General features: G+C 39.8%; 1 protein-coding gene across 1 annotated transcript in view; it reads left to right on the top strand.

Annotated features, from left to right (window-relative positions):
• Positions 1-25,748, top strand: part of FRAS1 (Fraser extracellular matrix complex subunit 1) — a 461,949-nt gene that overhangs the window by 322,167 nt on the left and 114,034 nt on the right. The window contains exons 31-36 of the mRNA XM_032149306.2: positions 2,602-2,780; positions 7,916-8,032; positions 13,904-14,018; positions 16,806-16,943; positions 19,349-19,381; positions 24,877-25,008. Coding sequence (XP_032005197.1) covers positions 2,602-2,780; positions 7,916-8,032; positions 13,904-14,018; positions 16,806-16,943; positions 19,349-19,381; positions 24,877-25,008 — 714 coding nt within the window. The remainder of the gene's footprint in view (positions 1-2,601; positions 2,781-7,915; positions 8,033-13,903; positions 14,019-16,805; positions 16,944-19,348; positions 19,382-24,876; positions 25,009-25,748) is intronic.

Below are 25,748 nucleotides of genomic sequence, written 5' to 3'. Positions count from 1 at the left end.
ATGACTATTTATTGAGTTAAAATTAATGGGATTAGCAAATATCTTACGATTCCTGTTAATCTGTATGACATGAAAGTGATTTTTTACATAAAAATTTAGGTTTGTTTCATTAGGGCTTATTAGGAAAATTCTGCTTTGCTTTTTTATCATAAAAGCAGAATAACTAGGAAATCAGCATTTGAATGTTTCCTACTCTCCACATTTTCATTGTGGAAATTTTCTTTCACAATATTTTGCAACTGTACTCACATTCATAAACAGTCCACATCCTAGAAATCTATGTTTATTGACAGCATCTTAGGAATGGAAGTTGAACCAGGGAGAGAAAGGTAATGTAATTTTTTCTACTTGAGTACAGATAAGTTATATAAGGAAGAAAACTACAGTGAGTTGATTCTACATATGATTATATAAAGAGTAGTGTAGTCATGTTTCTCTCTTATTTTGGTGTTTCATTACCATCCAGAATATTATGCTTGTTCTAAACTTGAATTTAGTGCATATAAATATTAGAATGAGTGTCTGCATTGAGTAAGAAAACAAATTTCTCTAGGGTAATCAAATGTGCCATCAATTGCCCAATATGTCTATTGTCTAGTGTATTAAGATTCGAGTATTCTCCTGTAGAATATTTTAAAAATTGACACTCTATCTGTCTGTCTCTCTTTCTCTCTCCCTCTTCCTCACCCTCTCCCTCCCACTATCAGAGTGCTAGGGTGGCTTCTTTCAGATTTATTGTTACATGCATTTTCATGAGCATATAGCTTCCGCTTGCAGCAGTTCATCCATTCTTCTGTTTGGTCTTCAATTGAAGGCATAGTCTCCTGTGAAATTTTAATTGTTTCTATAATACCTCTGTATTTTCAGTCTCACTTTAAGAAGATAGTAGGTGAAGGTGAAGGTGCTTTAGGTGAAGAACAAGCAGTACAAACAGATTGCTGGTGATGGTGGTCTTTAGATTTAGATTTCCTTGCCTCAGTTCCAGTAAAGTTTAAAGAATGAAGGAGGAGAAAACATGATAAGTTATTTAGCAGTGTAAATACTGGTACATGTTCGCAAAATAATGATGATTGGTAACAGAGCTTCATGACCAGCTTCATGATCAGATTCAAATCCCAGCTCATCAACTTAACATTTGTGTAACTTCTAATGTTATTAAACTCTGAACCTAAAGACCTTCATCTGTAAAATGAAGACAATAATGGCATCATTCAGAATAATTAAATAGAATTAATGAGAAGTGTATTAGTCCGTTTTCACACTGCTGATAAAGACATACCTAAGACTGGGAAGAGAAAGAGGTTTAATTGGACTCACAGTTCCACATGGCTGGGGAGGCCTCAGAATCATGGCAGGAGGAGAAAGGCACTTCTTACATGGTGGCAGCAAGAGAAAACGAGGAAGAGGCAAAAGTGGAAACCCCTGATAAACCCATCAGATCTCGTGAGACTTATTTATTATCAGGAGAATAGCATGGGAAAGACCAGCCCCCATGATTCAATTACCTCCCCCTGGGTCCCTCCTACAATATGTGGGATTTCTGGGAGATACAATTCAAGTTGAGATTTGGGTAGGGACACAGCCAAACTATGTCAAGAAAGATGACCAACATTATTTTTAAGCACCTGTAAAGCATATACTATTATTTTCTTTTTACGAATGAGGAACAAAGGCTTATGGAGCTTAAGGAAGCTCACTCAGCTGGAAGCAATGGAGCTGGGTTTGAATCACCACATAGGATATAGTGGGGTGCCTGCCATGTCTTCCACTGTTAGCTATTACAAGTTGAGCATCCCTAATCCAAAAATCTGAAATCTGAAATGCTCCAAAATCCATAACTTTGAAAGCACTGACATGATGCCACAAGTGGAAAATTCTACCCCTGACCTTATGTGAAAGGTTACAGCCAAAACTTGTTTCATGCACAAAATTTATTTTTAAACATTATATAAAATTACCTTCAGGCTATGTGTGTAAGGCGTATATAAAACATAAATGAGTTTCATGTTTAGACTTGGGTTCTGAATCCAATATGCCTCGTTGTGTATATGCAAATATTCAAAAATCAGAAATCTGAAACACTTCTGGTCCTAAGAATTTCAGATAAGAGAAATTGAACCTGTATTACTATCATTGGACAAAATTCTCTCATGAAAATTTTCCACTGAATTGTTTCTAATTTCCCATTATGTTTTCAGCAAAAACTTCCTGGCTGGAAAACATTTTCTGTTACATAGAAAGTTGTGCATAGAAATGAATCCATTCAATGCCCAGTATCTGAGTATTTGCCTATAGTATTTGCTACTATCTGGCTCTCCTTATGTAATTTTTAATAGATAATAAGTCAGTAACTTCATACATGAATTGTCCTTGAATGACTTTTAGTTCTTTTAGCAGAAAGCCTGAGAATTCTGTTTCTAAAGGTGGATTCAATACTGTCCATTGAATTATGTGTTAACATCCTCTCCTTCACCTTAGACAAAAATAAAGAAGTACATCATTTCTTTCTAGTTTAAAAAAAAAATGAGTAGTAGGAAAGGAGGTAAGGGCTTTGACTTTTCCTAGGGACCCTCACTAACTGTGTGGCCTGTGCCTTCCTAGGGGAGGTGGTCCTTCTAGTGAATATGCCTGCAGACAGCCCTGCAGATGAAGGGCAGCACCTGCCTGATGGGAGGACGGCTACCCCTACCAGCACCTTCACCCAGCAGGATATCAATGAAGGCATCGTATGGTACAGGCACTCAGGAGCCCCAGCCCAGAGCGACTCCTTCCGCTTCGAGGTACCCTCTGCTTCCTGACTTTTCTGAAGTCTGATGAATCCAATAATCCAATCACTCTTATTTATAATCAACTTGAGTAATTTTCTGCAGTTGACAGGAAATCACACTTGGGGGATGTGTTAGTCCGTTTTCATGCTGCTGATAAAGACATACCCGAGACTGGGTAATTTACAAAGAAAAAGAGATTTAATGGACTCACAGTTCCATGTGGCTGGAGAGGCCTCACAATCACGGTGGAAAGCGAAAGGCACCTCTTACGTGGCGGGAGGCAAGACAGAATGAGAGCCAAGTGAAAAGGGAAACTCCTTATAAAACCATAAGATCTTGTGAGACTTACTCACTACCATGAGAACAGTATGGGGGAAACTGCCCCCGTGATTGTTATCTCCCACCGGGTCTCTCCTACAACACGTGGGAATTATGGGAGCTATGATTCAAGAGAAGAATTGGATGGGGACACAGCAAAACCATATCAGTGGAATTCCCTACAAAATATAATTCATAGCATTAGGAGTTTTTTTAATTTGTCAGTTCAGATATATGTGTATCTTTACAAGCAGAGTTATCCACAACCAAGATATTTAGGTTAGATAATGGCCAAAGTGTTCAGAAAAAAAGTCTTTAAAATATAAAAATACTATATGGAGAAAAAAAAAATCTTACCTTCCAGTTTTCAATGTTCTTGGAACACTTACTATCTTGTGATAAGATCATGGGCCTATAGCCAAACTCAACATGTTTAGGTGTCAGTTCTGCCACTTACTAGCTACACAACTTTGGGCAAATGACTTGAGAAAAACTTCTGTGCTTCATTTTCCTTGTCTGTCAAATAGGATTATTGTGACGATTTAATGAGTTAATGCAGATAGAGTACTTCGAATACTGCATATCAGATAGTTAGCATTATATAAGGGTTTGTTATTACCATTTGTAAAAATCGGTCAAATACCAGATAATAAGGAGAACTTCAGTAGATTAAAGAACAAGAATTATACTGCGTAGGCTGGGCATGGTGGCTCACGCTTGTGATCTCAACACCTCGGGAGGCCAAGGCAGGCAGATTGCATCAGTCCAGGAGTTTGAGACCAGCTTGGGCAATGTGGTGAAACCCTGTCTCGACAAAAATTACAAAAATTAGCTGGGCATGGTGGCAGCTAGGCGGGAGGATCACTTGAGCCTGGAAGGTGGAGGCTGCACTGGGCCATGATCACACCACTGCACTCTAGCCTGGATGACAGAGCGAGACCCTCTCTCAAAAAAAAAAAAAAAGAAAAAAAGAAAACAAAAGAAAAATTATACTTCATATGTTCTCTGGCTATTATAAATATAATTATAAATTATAAATTAATAATAAAGGGATAAACAAAAATTCAGGCCACTTGGAATATTTTAAATGGTCTTTTAAATAATTACTAGGAAATTCCTTAAAGAAAATCAAAACAGCAAACACTTAAGAAATATTGATGAGGAGGAAATAACCTATCAAAACTTAAATCATATGGACAAAATTGTACTCAGAAGAAAATTGATGGCCTTAAGCTCTTATTATTGAGCAAGAAAGCATTAAAATACGTGGACAAAATATTTAACTCAAGAAGCCAGAGAACCGCAAGGGAAACCTAAGGAAATCAAAAGGAAGGAATTAGTAGAGATAAGCAGAGGAATTGGTTAATTATAAAATGCTAGAAATTATAAACAAATACAAAACCTGATTCTTTGAAGATCAATAAAATTAGGCAGACCTCTGGCGAGCATGATTTGGAAATAAAGAATCATACAGAAATACAAAGGAATAAGGAATTGTGAATAAGAAAGAGTGTTTAAGCATGGATACCAAGAAGAATTTGGTAAAGTGTCAGAGAAAATATCTGTGTTTATGGGGATCAGCCAAAGCGGTGTCAGGGCCTCTGAAAGTCTGAGTCTTTTCCTTTGTCTAGGAATCCAGCTGGGGCTGAACTCACCCAGCTCACCTTGTTAAAATGATCATCCATTCTGCTTCTGATGTCTGGCGTGTACATCTTCATCGCCTGACTAATTTATATTGTGTAAAAGATGTGCTTTTCCAGAGAGCAGGTTGAGATAAATTTGGAAACCATTAAAATGAGATTATCCTGAGCACATTGAATGTCCAATGAGTGAGCAAACATTGGGTGCCCTTTGCCCAAGTTAACTTTTCATTTTTAGCACCTGGGGATTGCAGCAGTCATCAAAGAATGAGTCAGAATGAAGGCAAAGACCTCAATCAAAAGAAGTCACCTGTGCAAACTAGAATCCTCAGATCTGCCTCTGCCTTCGTAGGGTGAGGAAGGAGAATGTTAATCAATATGGAGCACTTCCCTGGAAGGGGAATCTAAGTAGCTGCTCAAAATAATATTTGATTGCTTTTGTAATTTGGTTACTGAGTAAATAAAGCAAATAAAGTTTTAAAAATAATAAAAAATACTTTATTATTATTATTATTATTAAAAAGACTACCCTATCCACTGGAGTTATTTGGCACTTTCATTGAAAATAAATTGGCCATATATGGAAAAAAATAAAAAAATAAATAAATAAAAGATAAAATAACAAAAAATAATGATTAAAAAAAACTCACTGGATGAAGACATCCATTGAATGAACATTATTACTTACAAAGTGGTTCCCTTTACAGAGTCTTCACACGTTTTGCTTAAAATGTGTTTAGAACTCCTGTGTGAAATTGCCTTCAAAGTGTGTGAGATATTCTTTAGAATATCCTCCATAGTGGCAGTGTATCATCTTTTGGAAGTGGATTAAAAAATATAGCTAAATAGTCAAAAGTCAGACTAAGGTCTGGTGAGAAAAAGAGTGGTGATTATTTTGGGTTAAAGTGGGGAGTAATTATGGAATAATGGGCTCAGAGTTCCTATATGATTTGTAAACTTTGTCTGAAGGCATTCCAAAATATGCATTTTGAACACTGACAGCATCTTTGTTGCAAATATGAAACAACTCTCTGGGATTATGTTCTCCTGATGTAAAGTTTTGGCATGTTTATTCTAAAGTCTCATTGTTTTATAGGCATACCTCATATTTTGATTTGAAATGAGATAGACACTAGAGCTAGGTGCTAACATAAGTGGTTAGCAAATTTTCCCATTCATCATTTTAGTGTTCCTAAAGGATTTCAAACTTTAAACAAATCCTGTTCTAATAATTCTTTTCCTGTTTCGTTTTTTTTTCTTTAAAGCAGAAAATGCAGTATAATGAGTTGCATGGATTTTTTTTTTTTTTTTTTTTTTTTTGAGACAGAGTTTCACTCAGTTGCCCAGGCTGGAGTGCAGTGGTGCAATCTTGGCTCACCGCAACCTCTACCTCCCAGGTTCAAGCAATTCTCCTACCTCAGCCTCCTGAGTAGCTGGGATTACAGGTGCCTGCCACCATGCCCAGCTAAATTTTTGTATTTTTAGTAGAGACGGGGTTTCACCATGTTGGCCAAGCTGGTCTTGAACTCCTGACATCAAGTGATCCGCCCGCCTCAGCCTCCCAAAGTGCTGGGATTACAGGCGTGAGCCACCACGTCCAGCTGAGTTGCATGGATTTAATGCCATTTTAATGTTGATGTGCTGTCATGAGCCATCAATGGATCCCATCTGTTACTTTGCATCTAAGATTTGGGACATATGTAATGCTAGTGGGATTAGAAAATAGAGCATGGCATAGTGCAAAGAAAGCATGCACATTCAGAGTCATTTTTTGGTGTGGGAAGGAGCCCTGGTTTGGGTATATTCAGGTCACTTTGACACAGCCTTGGGAAATGTGGTTCGAAAAAGACCAACACATTTCCTATCAGTGTCTTTACTAGATTGATTCACTTGCTCAGTAATATGACCACATTTCACTACCTATTCAATGTTTGGTTCTTTTTCTTCAAAAGATAGAATATATTCCACCACCCCACCCCTCCGCCACCCCTTTTCTAATTTCCTAAAGCTACCAAAGTGAGTCATCTTGGTCAGCGGAATGATCATAAACCTGACTGATCTGGTTAAATACTGCCACTTGTTGGCTTTATGACTTTGACCCATTGCTTAAATTTTCTGACCTTCAGTTTCTTCACCTTTAAAAAAGGGGATAATAATATCTACTCTGTGGATACTAAGTAAGAGAACCCTTGAAAAGTAGCTAATGCAGTGCTGAGCCCATAATAGATGATGAGTGAATTATAGTTATTGTTGGTAAGATAATTTACAATGATGCTATATCTCCTTAAAAACATGTATTTTGAGACTCGATCCCAGGCATCTGATGTGATCAAGATAAAGACAGAGAAGACAGGCTTTCTGTTGGAGTAACTTTTAAAGACATAGAGAAAGGGTTGCTATCCCTGCCTCCTTTTCTCAGAATTGATAGAACTCAGCCCCCTGCCATATAGAATTAATGCAACTCCACATGTCACACATGACTTAGCAAACAATGGAGAGAAAGAAGGTTTAAGAGGGCGGTCCAGTAACCGATGAGGAGGGAGAAGCTGCATAGAAAAAGCAACATTCTTCAGGTTTTTGCAGCAGGAAAAAGTTGATTTTGTGACCATTACACTAATTGTGAATGTTACTAATCTTGCCCTGCAATGATGAGGCTGAGATTTATTACTTACCTATCACTTACCTGTGCTGGTTAAAAATGAAAGAAATGGAATACAAATCGTATTACATGCTCATAATAAGACATTATATAGTTCTCAAAAATTATGTTTTCGAGCATGTTTAATGATATAGCAAACTATCATAGTATTGTAAGTAAAAAATTATAATATGCAATTGATATGTGTGCATATAAAATAAGTTAAATATCAACATATGAAAATTCACTATTTCTAGGTAGTGAAATGCTAGATGATTTTTTATTGCTTATTTATACTTTCCTGAATTTTCAGCTTTGCTTGAAATGAAATCAGTAAAAGATCAATATTAAAAATATGAATCAGTAAAAGATCAATATTAAAATATGAATCAGTAAAAGATCAATATTAAAATATGAAGGGCAGAATGAGAGTTGTAACACAGGAGCGTATAGAATTCAAAGACAGCTGGCTTAAAAGAGGGAAAACCCACGTACTAACATGCTCTGCCCAATAGAAGATGAGAGGCTCACCAGGATGACCTTCTTTTCAGGTGTCCAGTGCCTCCGATGCCCAGACCCGCCTGGAGAGCCGCATGTTCAACATTGCGATCTTACCACAGACACCTGAAGCACCTAAAGTGTCTCTGGAAGCATCTCTCCATATGACTGTGAGTTGGGTGGGAGGCTTGTGGTTTCCACTTAGAGGAGGCACACAGCACGCTGATGGGATTTGATAGAGTGTCCTGGTTTTGTATACAGTAAGTGCCTGGCCCAGATCACAGACTCGGGGGCCAAAAAGCCTAGTGATCACATTTCTCATTGACTTGAAAAAGGAATTTAAAATTCCCAGAGTGAAAGGAAGGTTATGCGGAATCCGTATTGACCTCCCATCCATCGCTGATGTCCTTTCTACAGTATTCCAGATGTTCCAGGGGTCCTCCTTGAAAATTTGGAGGAAATTTCAGGCTTATGTCCGTGAAATCAATATTTGGGTATCACTGGTCCCCCAGTTATAGCACCACCTAGCAGAGAAACTATTATTCCATCTTCTAGAAGTCCTATGAGAAACTTTCCACAGTAAAAGTTTCCTAGAGAAGGTTCTGTCAATGCTGAATCCAGAAAGATAAATAGCAATTATCCAAGTGAAAATCTGGGGACACACTGGGAGGAATGGAGAGGTGATGACAAAGGGCACTGCCACAAGTGAAAAGAGCACATGGAAAGACCCACAGGTGAGAGAGAATAGAACTGTTGCTAAAATACAAACAGTTCAACAAGACTGGAGAAATTAGGAAGGCAGTAAGGAGGTGTGATGAGGATAAGGAGGTCATCAAGCTACCACAGAAAGCCTCGTATGCTGGTGGGAAGGAGTGTGGGCCATGGGAAAATGTGAAGCAAGGTGTCAACTAAATTGGTACATGAAGCTTAGTTGAGACAATTAGCAACTCCTCTATGACCCTCTGTCTGGGGAGGGGAGAGGGTGAGTGCTGTAATGCCAAAACCCCTCTTCCAGACAGAGCTGCAAGCATATAAGACCTTGTAAATTAATCATCATGGGTCCACATTTTAGTTAGCACCCACACAATTACACTCCAAAGTACTGTATCAGCCTTGAGCCACAACAAAGAGAATAGATGTAGTTTTAGAAATTATGGGTCTGGGACATGACAGAGACATAAAGGGGAAAATAGAAAGTTTTTAATGAATAGCTGGTATCGGCATTTCCACCGTAAACCATAATTTAAAGAAATCATAATTTCGGCAGCACTATAAAGTGTATAATTCATCATTCTGACTGGAGGAACTTGGATCAGAATTTTCTCTAAACTGTTAAGAAAAATGTGCACACACAGGTCTTGCCAAATGCTAATGCAGTGTTATTTTGAGTTTGGAGGAAATAATAGGCCAGGAGCCAGGAAGACAGTGCTGTTTCCTGTGCTGTTACTGTGGACCTCTGAAGAGACTTTTCAAGTCACTTAGCCTTTAGGCGCTTAGGTTGCATACTTGCAAATTAGGTCTGTCCAGTTAAAACTTAGGTTAGTTTACTGTAAAATGTGATTAGTCTACTCGTACGTTACTTAAAATATGCAGTTTATATATTTTTTGACACTAATTAGGGCCATTACGATAGGACATACTTGTGATCTGTAATCAAAATGCATTCTCAATTTAGTCATTTAGTCTCATCTAATAACACAAGTTTTGCAGATATTTGGTAAATATATTGTGAATGCATATGGTAAATAACTGTATGGCATATTTAGCATACTTGCATATGTGATTAAAGGTAGGAATGTACTTCTCCATTCATTCAGTCTCTCATTCATAAACACTTTTGAGCTCCTAATGTATGTTAAGTGCTGTGGAAGACATTGGAGAGTCAATGACCATAAAACACAGTCTTTATTCTCAAGGAACTTTGAGTCTAAAAGAGGAGACAAGCAAATAAATAAGCAGGGATAATACAATGATCAATGCCATGGCAGAGCAATGATATGGGAGCAAATGGGAGGGCACCAAATCCAGCAGAGCGTGAGAGAGGGTCACAGAAGCTTCCTCTGGGGGCGAACAGAGCTGGGTGAGTGTAAATTATCTAGAGACCAGGGTTCTCAAACTTAATCCTATATTAGAATCACTACAGAGTTGATGAAAACACAGATTGCGCTCACCCACTTCTTACTCCTTCCTCCTCTGAGTCACCAAAGTCCATTGTATCATTCTTATGCCTTTGCATCCTCATAGCTTAGCTCCCACTTATGAGTGAGAACATACAATGTTTGGTTTTCCATTCCTGAATTACTTCACTTAGCATAATAGGTGAGGGATAAAAGACTACAAATTGGGTTCAGTTCATACTGCTTTGGTGATGAGTGCACCAAAATCTCACACATCACAACTAAGGAACCAAATACCATCTGTTCCCCCCAAAAATCTATGGAAATAAAAAATTTAAAAAATTAAAAATTAAAAAAATAAAACACAGATTGCTGGAACCTACCACAGTGTTTTCTAATTCGGTGGATCTGGTGTAGGGTCAAGAATTTGCATTTCTAAAGAGTTTCCAGGTAATGCTGTTTGCTGCTTCCCAGATCATCACACTTGAAGAACCATTGATCCAGACTACACTGGGGGGAATGTATCCCAGTCTTGAGGAGCAACGGGTGGAAAAAGGTGGAGACACGGGAGAACATGACATATTTGAAGCATTACAGGTTGTTCAGTTGGCTGGAGCATAAAATCCGTTAAGTGAAAATGCAGTAAGAAATGAGCGTCAGATCATGGAAGACCTTAAGTATAAGATAAGAATTTCCGTTTTGTCCTAAAAGGCTGTTGGGGCAAATAAGGCGTTGAGGGATTTGTAGCAAAGAAGTGCCATGATCAGATTTTTAATGATACATTTAGGAAGACCATTCTGGCTACAGGGTAGAAAACATCCTAGATGGGGGCCAGTCAGAAAACAAACAGGCTATTGCAGTCATCTAGAGCAAGAACAATTAGTGGCATGAGCCCATGGTTAAGAGTTCAGGAGATCTTGAAGATATTTGCACATGCATGTTCATTGTAGCATTATTCACAATAGCCGAGATGTGGAAGCAATCTAAATGTCTATCAGCAGAGAAATGGGTAAAGAAAATGTGATACACACATACACACACACACACACACACACACACACACAGAGGAATATTATTCAACCTTACAAAAGAAGGAAATCCTGTCACAGGCTACAACATAGATGAATGTTTAAGACATTATGATAAGTAAAATCAGCCAGTCACAAAGGAACAAAAACTGCATGATTCTGCTTATATAAGATATAAAGTAGAATGTAGTCAAAAGAAGTAGAAAGTAGAATGGTAGTTATCAGGGGTAGAGTGTGTGACGTGATGAGAGAGGGAGAAAGGGGGAGTTGTTCAATGGATATAGAGTTTCACCTCTGCAAGGTGGGAGAGTTCTAGAGATCCATTGCACAACTGTATGCATATAGTCAACACTACAGACCTGTACACTGAAAAAATAGTTACGATGGTTAAAAAAAAAGATGGATAGATTAAGAGAGACTTAGAGACACAGTGGCTTCCTAGATATGGGAGATGGGTGAAACACCCAGTGTCTGAGGATATACAGGTACCATTCCTCAAGATCAGGAACGTACAAGGACTTTTGGTGGGAAGCATGACGAGTTGAGTCTGGGATGTGCTGGTGAAGGGTGTGCTGGAGCAGAGTGAGTGAATTCACAGATGTGGTAAGTGTGTGGGCTGGGGCAGGTCGCGCAGCATTTCATAGGTCATTGTAGGAACTTAGCTTTTCTTCTGATGAAAATGGGAAGACATTGCATGGTGTTGAGCAGAGGCCTCATGTCCTTGTGAAAGGATCACACTGACTGCTGTGCTGAAAGGGAGTGTAGGGGAGGCAAGAGAGCAATTGGGAGGCCACTGGGGTAATCCTGGGGAGAGACTGTGGCCCTCAGCAGAGTGGTGGCAGTGGGGTGGGAGAAACAGTTGGACTCTGGATATATTCAGAGGTATCATGGCCATTATGAAAAGAATTAATTCTGTAATCTTCTTTTGTTGACAGATATACTATTTTTAAAGTGTCTTTTGCAATGATTTCTATGAAGTTTAGTCTCTCATTTCTTACTATGTTTAATTGATACATATTGAACATTCTAAATAGCTAATATTAAAATTGATTATACTTTGATATACCTCAAACTCAATATTGCTTTCTTCACGGAATCAGTCCTTTTTATATGTAGCGTCTATTTCTATTAGGAGAAAAATAGTATCAATAAATTTCATAATAGACTGTTATCTTGGCTGGAACATATTTCCCTTCCCACAGTCCCATGTCCACAATAATTCCCTCTTTTTATCACTTTATTATTTTAAGGACATCTAGATTTTCAGAACATCGCATGGTACTCCGAGAATGTTCAGTTATTACGATAGTTTTGATATTAAAAGGTAGCAAACAGTACCAAACAATGTACAGAGCCTATACTTTTTTGTCTGTTAGTTGTACCCACATGTGTACATGTTTATAGGTGTGTACAAACATGTATTGGATAGTAACACCTTATATAGGGCATATAGTTTTAATTTGTTGTCCTTACTTCTTTTATATTAGGGTGAGAGACCAGCTGCTATTCGCAATTCTAATTTTCCTTGCTCATTACATTCCAGACCTGAGCAAGGGCCTGAAATATGACTCTTTACTATAGGGGGATTGTTCTAACCTGCAAATTCTGCCTCTCCCCAGGACAAATATGCCTTGGGGACAATTACAAAGCAACTGCAACCTACAATCTTTTCATGGTTAAAGGAAGAACACCACACCCTCCTCTATGAGCATTACTGAGCCCTGCTTAATCCCTTTCTAAATGAGGAGATTCCATCTGAAAGAAGGAGGGCTTCAAAGAGCAGGAGAGCATGTCACACTCTAACCCACCTTCAGGGGTCAGTTAGGAAGAGCCCATGATGAGCTGGATGTTTTTGTTCTGTTTTACAACAGCATGCCTGACCCAGGCGAGGGGCCCCAGCTCAGGCTGGTTTCCCTTTTCTCCTCTCCACACTGTTTTTGCTGCTGTCCCCAACCCACCACCATGCCTAGTGATGGGAGTCTGAAGCTCTCCTTTTTGTTTTTTAAGTGTTGCCACTGTTAGTGGGTTATGGGTGTACACAGGGGAAGGGATAGTAAAAGTTACACTCACATCAGCCCTCTGATTGACATTGCCTCATTCATTCACTGGGTCCTGAAAGCTGGAAGAGAAAAAGCAGTATCTAGTTCTTTTGACCAGTAGAATGGAGAAAAAGGGAAATATCGGCTATTGTATGTGCTTTAATAAACAAATACCTCTTAAACCTCTGAATGCAAATGGTGAGCCTTTTTTGGTGTTTGAGGTGGGTTCACTTTTAGCCCTTTGTTACCAGAAGGCATCACAGTTTCCATTAGCAAAACCTGGGACCTGGGGGGCAATGCTCTGAAGAACTTCTTGGGGCCGAGACTTAAATATCTCAGCTGAGTCCTTAGAACTTCTGGCCAGATTCAACTTAGCCCATTAAGTCAGAGGAGGAGCAGTGAGCTATGACCACTGCACTCCAGCCTGTGACAGAGCCAGACCCTGTCTCTTAAAGAAAACAAAAAGTTAGAGGAGAGACACAATGAGCCAGCTGTGAGTAGCAAGATAGTAGAATAGCCAGCTGGGATGCCTCATTTGCAAACGTGTTCCACCTAGGAAAAAAAAATAATATCAGAATCCCCACCGCATGCACTGGCATAACCCTGCGGGCAGTGGGAGGAGAGGAGACTAGGGTACAAGAAAACCTGAAGAGGACTCTCTAAACCTAGGAGGGGAGGCTTGGGAAAAATCTGCAATGCAAGAGACCAGATCCTTCTTTTGAACTCTTGAAAATTTTACTAAGTGTGACTAATTTAAAAGCCCAGAGCAATTTTTTTTTTCTTAATAAGGTCTGTTTGTGCCTCTGGCTTTTGTTTTTCATACCGTGTGTTCCTCTTCCTTCTTAAACTTTGTTTAGGCTAGAGAAGATGGCCTGACTGTCATTCAGCCTCATTCCCTCTCCTTTATAAACTCTGAGAGGCCAAGTGGAAAGATTGTCTACAATATCACTCTACCTCTGCATCCAAATCAAGGTAAGATGTGCAGTAAATGATCTTTTGAGTGATATTATTATCTTCTAGTTTTTTACCTGTCTTAATATCTCTGGAGTTTTGTCTGCTTGTATACATAGAGATATTTGTTGAGGTTTCAAGGAATAATAATTACTCATATTCCTTGCTCCTGTCTTCTAGTTTAGAACTGATTGAGAGAGAAAAAGACTATGGTCAGAAGGAGATGAATGTGATGCCTTTGGCACTGACATAGCATGCTGGATGGAGAATGTACATGCTACTGGGTTGAGCTCCCCTCCCATGTACTGGCAGAACTGGACACATAGCCATTGTCTCTGTAGGACCAGAGCCTGCCTTAGTAAGGTTATGACAGGAGAATGGACCAGAATGAGCACAGGTTCAGGATAAGGAGTTCTGCCAGGGAGCCCCAAGGGGGCTGAGCCACACATATTCAGTTCCTTCCCCGATTGGATACATTACTCCTCCTCCTATCTGGGGACATGGGAATGTGGAACTATAGTCAGAGGAGATTTGGGGCCTTGCCATCAGTCACCAGCCTTTAGATGTCTTGACTTTGGGCTTAACTAATAAGCCTACGCCTGTGTTAGTCCATTTTCATATTGCTATAAAGAAATAACTGAAACTGGGTAATTTATAAAGAAAAGAGGTTTAATTGGCTCATAGTTTCACAGACTGTACAGGAAGCATGGATGGGGAGGCCTCAGGAAACTTACAATCATGGCGGAAGGTGAAGGGGAAGCAGGTACATCTTACATGGCCAGAGCAGGAGGAAAGCGGGTGGGGGAGATGTCACATACTTTTGAATGACCAGATTTTGTTTAAAATCTCACTCACTCACTCACTCACTCACTCATTGACTCTCACCAGGACGGCACCCAGGGGGATGGTGTTAAACCATTAGAGGCTGCACCTGTGATCCAGTCACCTCCCACCAGACCCTGCCTCCAACACTGAGGATTACAATTGAACATGAGACTTGGGTGGGGACACAGATCCAAATGACATCAAGATCCAATAGAGGTGTGGCTGCTCCTCACAGAAAGATCAGCTTCTATTAAGATAATTCTGCTCCCACATCTGGGACTGTTCTCCCAGGACTAACCACTGCCCCAAATGTAATCCTCTCACATTATTAAATTCTCAAAGAGAGAGAAAAGTCAGAAAATTAAATTCCATTATCCTTTTGACAAAGTCCAAAGAAATTAAAAGTCTAAAAGTCATCCCTCTCCTTTGTAATCTGCTAAGTCATAGCTAACAGTTCTCCCAACATTGCCAGAGTCGAAATGGAGCCCTTTCAAACCAGCAGCCTGGGCTGTCTTCTGGAGAATGATTTTTGCCCTCTCAGCCCCACAGAAGGTGAATTAGTTCAACATCAAGCCTCACATGTGTCCTCCTTTTAAGGGGTGAATAGGACATGAGAAATGATCACAACATTAGTTCTATACCTGAAAAATTTAGAAACAACAGGCAAATCTGCAGCCCCTACAGCATTTATCACAAGCAGAGTGATAATTGCAAATTCAGTTCTTAGAATAATCAAGACCCATGTTACTGTAGCCAAAGATTATTGCAGAGTCTAAGGAGTTTCTGAAGGAAAAAGGTTAGATTGAGAAAAATCTTTTTATAGCCTTACCAGCAGACCAATATGTGCCAGTTTCTCAAGGACCTTTGAATTGAAACTCAACTGAGATAATCTCATAATTACATTACCATGTCTGTGACTTCTGGTAAATTACCTGGTCTAGGCTATGGTAGGGGCAGTAGTATGCATCTTACTATGTGTATTAGTCAAGGTTCTCTAGAGGGACAGAACTAATAGGATATATATATATATATATATATATATATATATATATATGGGTTTATTAAGCATTAACTCCCACAATCACAAGGTCCTACAATAGGCTGTCTGCAAGCTGAGGAGCAAGGACAGGCAGTTTGACTCCCAAAACTGAAGAGCTTGGAGTCCAATGTTCAAGGGTAGGAAGGATCCAGCACAGGATAAAGATGTAGGCTGGGAGGCTAAGCCAATCTAGTCTTTTCATGTTTTTACACCTGCTTTAGTTTTTTAATTTATATATTTATTTTTGAGATGGAGTTTCACTCTTGTCACCCAGGCTGGAGTGCAGTGGTGTGATCTCGGCTCACTGCAACCTCCATATCCTGGGTTCAAGGGATTCTCCTGCCTCAGCCTCCTGAGTAGCTGGGATTACAGGTGCATGCCACCATACCTGGCTAATTTTTGTATTTTTAGTAGAGACAGGGTTTCACCATGTTGGCTAGGCTGGTCTTGAACTCCTGACCTCAGGTTATCCACCCACGTCAGCATCCCAAAATGTTGGGATTACAAGCGTAAGCCACCACACCCAGCCTCCCTGCCTTATATTCTAACCATGCTGGCAGCTGATTTAATGGTGTCTGCCCAGATTGAGGGTGGGTCTGCCTTTCCCAGCCCTCTGACTCAAATATTTATCTCTTTTGGCAACACCCTCACAGACACACCCAGGATCAATACTTTGCATCCTTCAATCCAATCAAGTTGATAGTCAGTATTAACCATCACACTATGGTTGGTATTTCATGAATCTCAGTCCATACTCATTTGGGTTTCAGATTTGCCCTTTCCTTAAATAATCAGAGAATGGCATACCAAGAGCAACCTGAGAACAGTCAGTTTCTGAAGGACGTAAGACTCCCACCAACAAGAAGAGCAGGCTCTATGGCTCTAGTCATTCAGTCAGTGGTGCGAATTACTGTTGATGCTCAGGCCAAATCTCTTCCTCCCAGGTATCATCGAGCACCGGGACCACCCTCACTCTCCTATCCGGTATTTTACGCAAGAGGATATTAACCAGGGCAAAGTCATGTACCGCCCTCCGCCGGCAGCACCCCACCTCCAGGAGCTCATGGCCTTCTCGTTCGCTGGTAATGCTCTCCTCTCTGCTTTGAGGCACCCAACTGCTCTCTGTGGCTCTACATGACAGGCTCACCCTAACTCTCCCTGCAGTCCTCTGGACCATTTGGTGCCCCTGCTTTCTAGCTATTCAAAATAGCTTGAGACCTGTCAGCCAATATGTAGCTTGGACTCAGTTCCATCTTTTTTTTTTTTTTCATTTATTCACGCATTCAGGCATACTTTCAGTAATATTTTGTGCCTCCTATGTGCCAATCACTGAATGAGGCCTTGGAGATATAGTGGTGAGCAAAAAGAGGCATGAATTCTGTTCTTGGTGGTTTAAGGAGGTATAGAGAGATAATTTGATAAATAACCCCAGGAATGAATGTTTAATTGCAGTCTGGGATAAGAGCTCTGAGGAAGAGGGAGAAAGATCAGTGGTGGAATTACACATAACCACACTGACCTAGACTGAGAGAGCTCAGTAAAGATACTGGCAGTGAAGGGATGGGTAGAAGCTGACGAGGAAAAGTGTGTGTGTTTGGATGGTCAGGAAAATGTTCCTGAAGGAAGAGCACTAGCTCCAGGTACAGAGGCCTGGGGAAGGAGAGAATGTGGTGTCCTTGTGTCTGAAATGTGAAGGGTCAGGCAGAGCAGGGATGTGTCTGGTAGGAGAGACAGAGGCAACACCTGACAGACCCTTGAAGCCTGTAAGGATTTGGGTTGTTATCCCAACATCAAGAGGAACCCAGTGGAAGTTTTCAGGTATAGGGAACTAGGGAATGGCTTTTCATAAGAAACTCTTTGACTGCAGTGATGTCAATGGACTTGATGAGGAGGCCAGAATGGATGGCACGAGGGTAAGGGGAGGCCAGTGAGGGTCCTGCAGTACCTCAGGGGAGGTTTCATGTAGCCATGGGGCATGCAGGCAACCTTTTGGGATAAAATGAGAATTTGGTAGAAGACACCTTTTTAATGGAAGAGAAGACTGAATGGAAGAATAACTAAGTTTCTCATTAAAGCCAGTGTGTGCCCTTCCACGAAGCCCAGCATACCCTAATCCCTGCCACCCTATCTCTTCCATTGATCCAGTCATCAAGGTTGCTGATCAGAAAGCAGGAGTTTTAAGTCCCTACCCTTAAATATTTTTATGCCTTTGACTATTCCAAAAATATTAGTGCCTATTTCTTTTCTTTTTCTTTCTCTTTCTTTCTTTTTTTTTTTAAGATGGAGTCTCCATCTGTCACCCAGGCTGGAGTGCAGTGGCATGATCGTGGCTCACTGCAACTTCCGCCTCCTGGATTCAAGCGATTCTCCTGCCCCAGCCTCCCGAGTAGCTGGGACTACAATGCGTGCCACCACACCCAGCTAAGTTTTGTATTTTTAGTAGAGATGGGGTCTCACCATATTGGTCAGGCTGGTCTTGAACTCCTGACCTCGTGATCCACCTGCCTCGGCCTCCTAAAGTGCTAGGATTACGGGCATGAGCCACCGTGCCCGGCCACTAGTGCTTATTTCTTTATTATCTTTAAGGTGTATGTACTACATAACACCATGAATATAGGGTATTCTTTTTATACAGTAGCTTTATTCATACACAAAAGTGGTGATTTCTTATGGTGAGTTGAACATGGTTTAAGTAATTTTAAGCTTTTTTGATTATGGTAAACATTTAAAATGATATTTGCTGTTATTTAATATAAGTTTAATCGCCCAGAAAACAGTTAACTCCTCAATTAGATTGAAAATCTCTAACGGTGGGTATAGGCTTCCTCTTTAGTATCTGTACACAGTGTAGTAACTGGATAACTAATAGCCCTTGAAAATGTGTATGGGTCTGTAACCCCTATGTTACAAGTCCTACTTTATAAGAAACACAGGATATCCTGGGATTAGAAGGAAAGAAAACATGTCAGCCGTGGTTGAAGTCATCCACTAAACTCACCCGAGTTCCTAGAGCCTCTTCAGAGAAAGCAGAGTCCTGTACTGTATAATCTATGGGATAAATGCTGCAAGATAAATCTCTCACATGGTTACAGTGTGTAAATCAATGTCTCGACATCACTCAATTCTACAATGGAATTGACCCACCTGAGAGCCCTGTCAGTGATATATGACTCACCCGCATTCACTGATTTGTAGCATTTTATGTACTGATAAAATGGGTTCTGAATGAATGTATTATAAATCTTGCTAACTGCTGTGATATAAAATTATTCCACTGTGTGGTCCTTTTTGCTATTTAAAATTAATGTTGACACCATTAAATTCAACATAACATTAGCAAATGACCTGGTGATCTTTCCTTAAAAAAGAATAATTTAGATTAAAACATTCTTTAATTTCCTAACCTCTGCCCTTTATTTTGTACCTTCCCTATCTCTCTCTGACCCCAAAGTGTTTAATATACTGATTGTCTCTCTTACTCTTTTAGGTCTCCCAGAATCAGTGAAATTCCACTTCACAGGTAAAGATTCATCTAAATTTTATTAGAAAGTGAAATTTTTTATTTCCTTATTAGTTCTTTCTTTTTGTTCCCACCATCATTATTTTTAGCTATTTTCTAACAACTACTTAAAAATTATATAATTTTTCTTCTAAAACAAATTTCTTCTAAAATAAACAAATGGTTAGTTAAATAGTAATAGCTTAATTTTATAGCCATAGGAAAGAAATCTACCAAGGATGCTAAAAGTTAATGTTTAAGAGCCAAGCATGGTGGCTCATGCCTGTAGTCCAGCACTTTGGAAGGCTGAGGGGGGATCATCACTTAAGCCCAGGGGTTCAAGACCAGCCTGGACAACAATGCAAGACCTTGTCTAAAAAAAAAAAAAAAAAAAAAACTTACCTGGATGATGGTGGCACATGCCTGGAGTCCTAGCTACTCAGGAGGATCTCTTGAGCCCAGGAGGTCAAGGCTGGAGTGAGCTATGACTGCACTACTGCACTGCAGCTTGGACAATAGTGAAACCCTATCTCAAGAAAAAAAAAAGAAAGTAATGTTTAAGCCCAATTTCAACTTGTCCTAATATCCATTAAAGAGTTAATAGTAACTAAGATCCTAAACCCTGCATCCAGATGACCTGGGGTTCAGCTCGCCCTGGGAAGGTTTCTTACATCTCTGTGACTGAATACCTCATTCATAAATGGGGATAATAACAATAATAATAATAATAAATGTAAAGCTCCAAGAATGATTATTGCTACATAATCATTACTATATTATACTTAGCTAATAAACAGTAGTTGTATAAAAGTCTTAAATAGAGCCATTCATGGAATCCCTTGTTATTGGAGGGAAAAGGCTTACTGCCCAGAGGCGAGTCGAGAAACTTGGGTGTGGAAGGCCTCTGCATTCCTAGTTTTAGCTCATAGTGCAGTAGAAGCAGGATGCTAATCAGCAAAAGCAGAGTCAGACCTGCTATCTATGCTGGGCCACCATAGGATAAGCTTCTTTCTTGTTTAGGTCTATAGTGAGGATGATTGACCATAAATAGCATCGTTAAATTGCTGTTTAGATGGGATTGACTATTCCATTAGAATCAACCATCCATGCACCCTGTTCCATTTCATGGAAGGAAAAGTGTTAGCAGCAGAGTCGCCTCTCTATAACTCCCAGCTCTTCCTTTCTTCTGTGAGGATTAAAAATCACACTTGAATCAATAGTTAATTTCAGTGTTGTGTTACTGTTGATATGAACCCAGTAGCAGCTCATTTCTAGTCATAGGCCTCTATATAATTCATACAATCAGTAATGATATATAGCAGATTTTTATATTTTATAAAACAATTTACAATAAAAATTGTCCTATTTAATTCTTATAACAATATTTTAAAGATGGATATTATTTTCAGCATTTTAAACCTGAGGATACCAAAAGTCATTAAGAGTAGATAACCTGGCCGGGTGCAGTGGCTCACACCTGTACTCCCAGCACTTTGGGAGGTGTGAGGAGGGAGGATTGCTTGAGCCCAGGAGTTCAAGACCAGCCCACGCACATAGTAATATTCCTTGTAGTCTCAACTACTCAGAAGGCTGAGATGGGAGGATTGCTTGAACTGGGGAGGTTGAGGCTGCACTGAGCCATCATTGTGCCATTGCACTCCAGCTGGGTGACAGAGTGAGACCCTGTCTCAAAAAAAAAGTAGATGATCTGCTCAGATTTCCACAGCAGGTAGACAGTAGAACCAGGAATTTAATACAAGTTTCTGACTTAGAGCATGAGCATGGAATAGCTAGTTTAGTCTGACATGTATGTGTGTTGGTTATGAAAAGTGAGTGTCATGGTAGTATGCCATTTTGGTTTCCAAGCCTCAACTCTTACCTGAAAGCTTGAGTAGGTGAAGGGTTAACAATTAACTTGTCTAGGACTTTAAGTTAAATGATCCTTGAACCTATTATACAGTCCCATGGGACTAGACCTTGGGCTGACCTTAAATTATCTTGCTTCTGCCAGATGTTCCTTTTTTATTGATTTTAAAGAAGAAAAACTCTTGGTATCTAGTAGAAAGCCATGTCCTTTAGGAGAGTTTTGTGGGAGAGAATTTTAAATCGGACAGTTAATGAATAAGGCAGGAAAAAGCCCAAGAGCTGACATTAATTTGTAGAATGAAAGGGAACCACCCATTTTGGTGAATCAGCTAAGATGAGAAGGAAAGCTGATGTTCCTGGGACCTGACTGACTTTAAGACAAATGCAGAAGCTCTGGAGAGCAGTTCTGAGCAAGGAACACACTTAAGGCAAGTGGTGCTTACAGGGAGCATTTAGCCCAAAAAGGCATTTGACTGTTTCTCAAAGAAATTAGAGACATTCCTTAAAGAGAGGGATCAATATGCAATTGCTGACATTTTGATTAGAAGTTTATATGATTGCTTGCAAAACCCTGCACCCAAGTGATAGCTAGTTATGTAACATGCACCAGAAAATAGCTTTTTTCCACTTACTTACAGAGTCAAGAATATGCCTTGGTCACACTAAACAGCTGTATGATGTGACCAAAGCTCTTTAATTTTGTACCTTTTCCCTCCTCCTATAAAATAAGGATATTGAAAGCTTCCTGGACTTCCTCCCTGGTATGGTTTGAATGTCCCTTCCAAAACTCATGTTGAAACTTAATCCTCAATGTGGCAGTATTGAGAGGTGGGGCTTTTACAAGGTGATTGAAACCTGAAGGCTCTGCCCTTGTGAATGGTTTAATCATTAATGGATTAGTGGATTAATGGTTAATCATGGGAGGGGAGCTGGTGGCTTTCTAAAAAGAGAGCAAGAGACTTAAAATCGCAAGCTCAGCCCCCTCGCCACGTGACTGCCTACACTGCCTCACGACTCTTCACAGAATCCCCAACACCAAAAGGCTCTCACCAAATGTACCCCCTCAACCTTGGACTTCCCAGCCTTCACATGTGAAAGAAATAAATTCCTCTTCTCATAAATTACCCAGTTTTAGGTTTTCTGTTATAAGCAACAGAAAATGGACTAAGACACTCCCACTCAGAAATAAAACTAATGTAAAATATAAAGTAAAATAAGATTGCATTTTGCAACTAGTTCTTTTTTTTTTTTTTTTTTATACTTTAGGTTTTAGGGTACATGTGCACAATGTGCAGCTTTGTTACATATGTATCCATGTGCCATGTTGATTTCCTGCACCCATTAACTCGTCATTTAGCATTAGGTATATCTCCTAATGCTGTCCCTCCCCCTTCCCCCCACCCCACAACAGTCTCCGGAGTGTGATGTTCTCCTTCCTGTGTCCATGAGTTCTCATTGTTCAATTCCCACCTATGAGTGAGAACATGCAGTGTTTGGTTTTTTGTTCTTGCGATAGTTTACTGAGAATGATGTTTTCCAGTTTCATCCATGTCCCTACAAAGGACACGAACTCATCATTTTTTATGGCTGCATAGTATTCCATGGTGTATATGTGCCACATTTTCTTAATCCAGTCTATGCCCACTTTTTGATGGGGTTGTTTGTTTTTTTCTTGTAAATTTGTTTGAGTTCATTGTAGATTCTGGATATTAGCCCTTTGTCAGATGAGTAGGTTGCAAAAATTTTCTCCCATTCTGTAGGTTGCCTGTTCACTCTGATGATAGTTTCTTTTGCTGTGCAGAAGCTCTGTAGTTTCATTAGATCCCATTTGTCAATTTTGGCTTTGGTTGCCATTGCTTTTGGTGTTTTAGACATGAAGTCCTTGCCCACGCCTATGTCCTGAATGGTATTGCCTAGGTTTTCTTGTAGGATTTTAATGGTTTTAGGTCTAACATTTAAGTCTTTAATCCATCTTGAATTAATTTTTGTATAAGGTGTAAGGAAGGGATCCAGTTTCAGCTTTCTACCTATGGCTACTAGTTCTTAACTGAGATTACAGGGACCTCAGAGAATCCTGAATCCACTAAAATTTATGAAAAAGTTTGTATGCTTGTCACCAAATCCCCAATAATTAAGAACCATCTGTGCCTATTTTTGAAGATCCAGAGAGGAGAGTGAACGTAAAGAAGCAGTGACAATAATTTTGACACTTGTCTGAATGACCAGAGCCATAAAACCTTCATTCTCTCATCGATAATGTCGTCTCACCTTCAATAGGGCTGTTTCTGAACATCTCCAAGACATGGAGTGTACCTTATAAAATTTAACCATATCTTTCAGATCTGTCTCAAGGGAAAGACAAATCTAAAACTTGAATAGAATCTTTACTACAAGTCGCTGAGCAATGCTTGACTTTGCTTAAGCAAGATTCTTGCTGGCTTGTTAGTGAGTCCAGAAGAAAGTGAGGAAGGAAACTGGTTTCTCATAACCAACCCATAGACAAGCTTATCACACATTTAAAATAATTGACAGTGCAGTTTTCTTAAAGACCACTACAGATAAACTCATTGATGAGTCGATGATGCAAATATCCCTCCAAAACTGGCTTTTAGGGAAAAGATAGGGTGTTAAGTTATGGAAAAGTGGAAATAAGCATCAAGGGTGAGGCAATTCTGCTCTCGTATTTCCCTCAGAGATGGGTGTTCACTTGGATGTCAAAAAATCCAGGGAAATAAAATCTTAAGGTCACTGTTTTGTTCACTATTTATGTCATTGTGCATCATGACCAAGTAAAAATGGATCTGCTTACTTCCAAACTAATGCCATTAGAGACATTGGTATGCATATTGTCTGTCCTTTTAAAAAGTATTCTTTTTTTTTTTTTTTTTTTTTTGAGATGGAGTCTCACTCTATTACCCAGGCTGGAGTGCAGTGGTGCAATCTCGGCTCACTGCAAGCTCCAGCTCCCGGGTTCATGCCATTCCCCTGCTTCAGCCTCCTGAGTAGCTGGGACTGCAGGTGCCCGCCACCATGCCTGGCTAATTTTTTATATTTTTTAGTAGAGACGGGGTTTCATCGTGTTAGCCAGGATGGTCTTGATCTCCTGACCTCATGATCCACCCGCCTTGGTCTCCCAGAGTGCTGGGATTACAGGTGTGAGCCACCGTGCTCGGCCAAAAGTATTCTTTTTTAATGAGACATAGACATGCCATTTTTAAAGGAGTTCATGAAAGAAAATATTTATTTGGAATAGTAAGGGAATGAATTGAATCAAGAAATATTTCCATAATCAAAAGCCTTTACCAGTAGCATCTATGGGTGCAGATTTTATGTTACCTTCCTTTCCACTAACATTTATCAAGATCACCTTTGTTGTGAAAGTAGCCTCTCAGAATGATTTTGTTATTATGGTTCTTTATCTTTTTTCTTATCTGTATATATTACAGAAAAAAGAATAGCTCATAGTATCTTGCCTGCTTACTTTCTTCATTTGTAAGCATCTCTTCAAAGGTTAAAGTAGTGTAAAAAAGTTTCTGGCTACATATTTGTGGAAACTGCCTGAAGATGACCAGACTACAAGTTGACTCCTGTGTGTGTGCGTGTCTCTGTGTGTGTGTGTGTCTTTGTGTGTGCGCGTTTATCCTTTTCAGTTTCGGATGGAGAACACACAAGTCCAGAGATGGTCCTCACCATTCACTTACTTCCCAGTGATCAGCAACTGCCAGTGTTCCAGGTCACAGCTCCACGGCTGGCGGTCAGCCCCGGCGGCAGCACTTCCGTAGGTAAGAACTGGGAGCCTGATAGAAACATGGCTTTGGAAATGGGATCATATTGCTGCCCCTCTTCAAACTTCTTGATGGTTGCCAAAAAAGCAAACTCTTCTTCCAGAAGTTGCCTGCATTCTCACCTGTATCCTTCCTCCTGCCCATTTCTATGCAAACAGAAGCCGCACAGAGAGAAGGAAATGAAGCCTTCAGAGGCCAGTATTCAGTGGTGGAACACAACACGGAACTGATTTTCCGGGAGTTTGCTTTGATGCCATCACTAAAATATAAAGTAATAGAGCGGCGAGAAGAACATAGAGGGGAGCAGGATTCCAATGGCGGCCCTTGTTTCTGTTTAGAAAGTGAAGAGTAGCAGGAGAAATGTCAGGTCACAAGAAGCTTCAGAAGTTGTGAAGAACTAGAGTTGACCCAGTTATTTTGTATATAATTATATGTACTAATTAGTGAATTTACTCTTTAGAAATGTATTCTTTTATCAAGAACATTTTACTAATAAACAGTAGGTATTGTGATTTTTGTTAGGTGTGTTCTAGAGATCCTTATCCAGTTTCTATGTATGGGTAGAAAAAATTTTGGCCTAAAATTAATTATTACCAAACTTACAAATAAGCCATGTGTACAAGGACGCCTGTCACTTTAACCCTACACCTCACCTCTGTGATCATTGCTCACTTGGCTCTTTGTAGCTTTAGAAAAATAAGAAGGGACGAAACAATGAAATGCCAGACAGTTTATAG

The sequence above is a fragment of the Hylobates moloch genome, unplaced genomic scaffold (assembly GCF_009828535.3).
Source record: "Hylobates moloch isolate HMO894 unplaced genomic scaffold, HMol_V3 SCAFFOLD_2, whole genome shotgun sequence".
Taxonomy (NCBI): domain Eukaryota; kingdom Metazoa; phylum Chordata; class Mammalia; order Primates; family Hylobatidae; genus Hylobates; species Hylobates moloch.
Note: the sequence above shows the minus strand (reverse complement) of the source record. Positions and strands in the feature narration are given on the sequence as shown.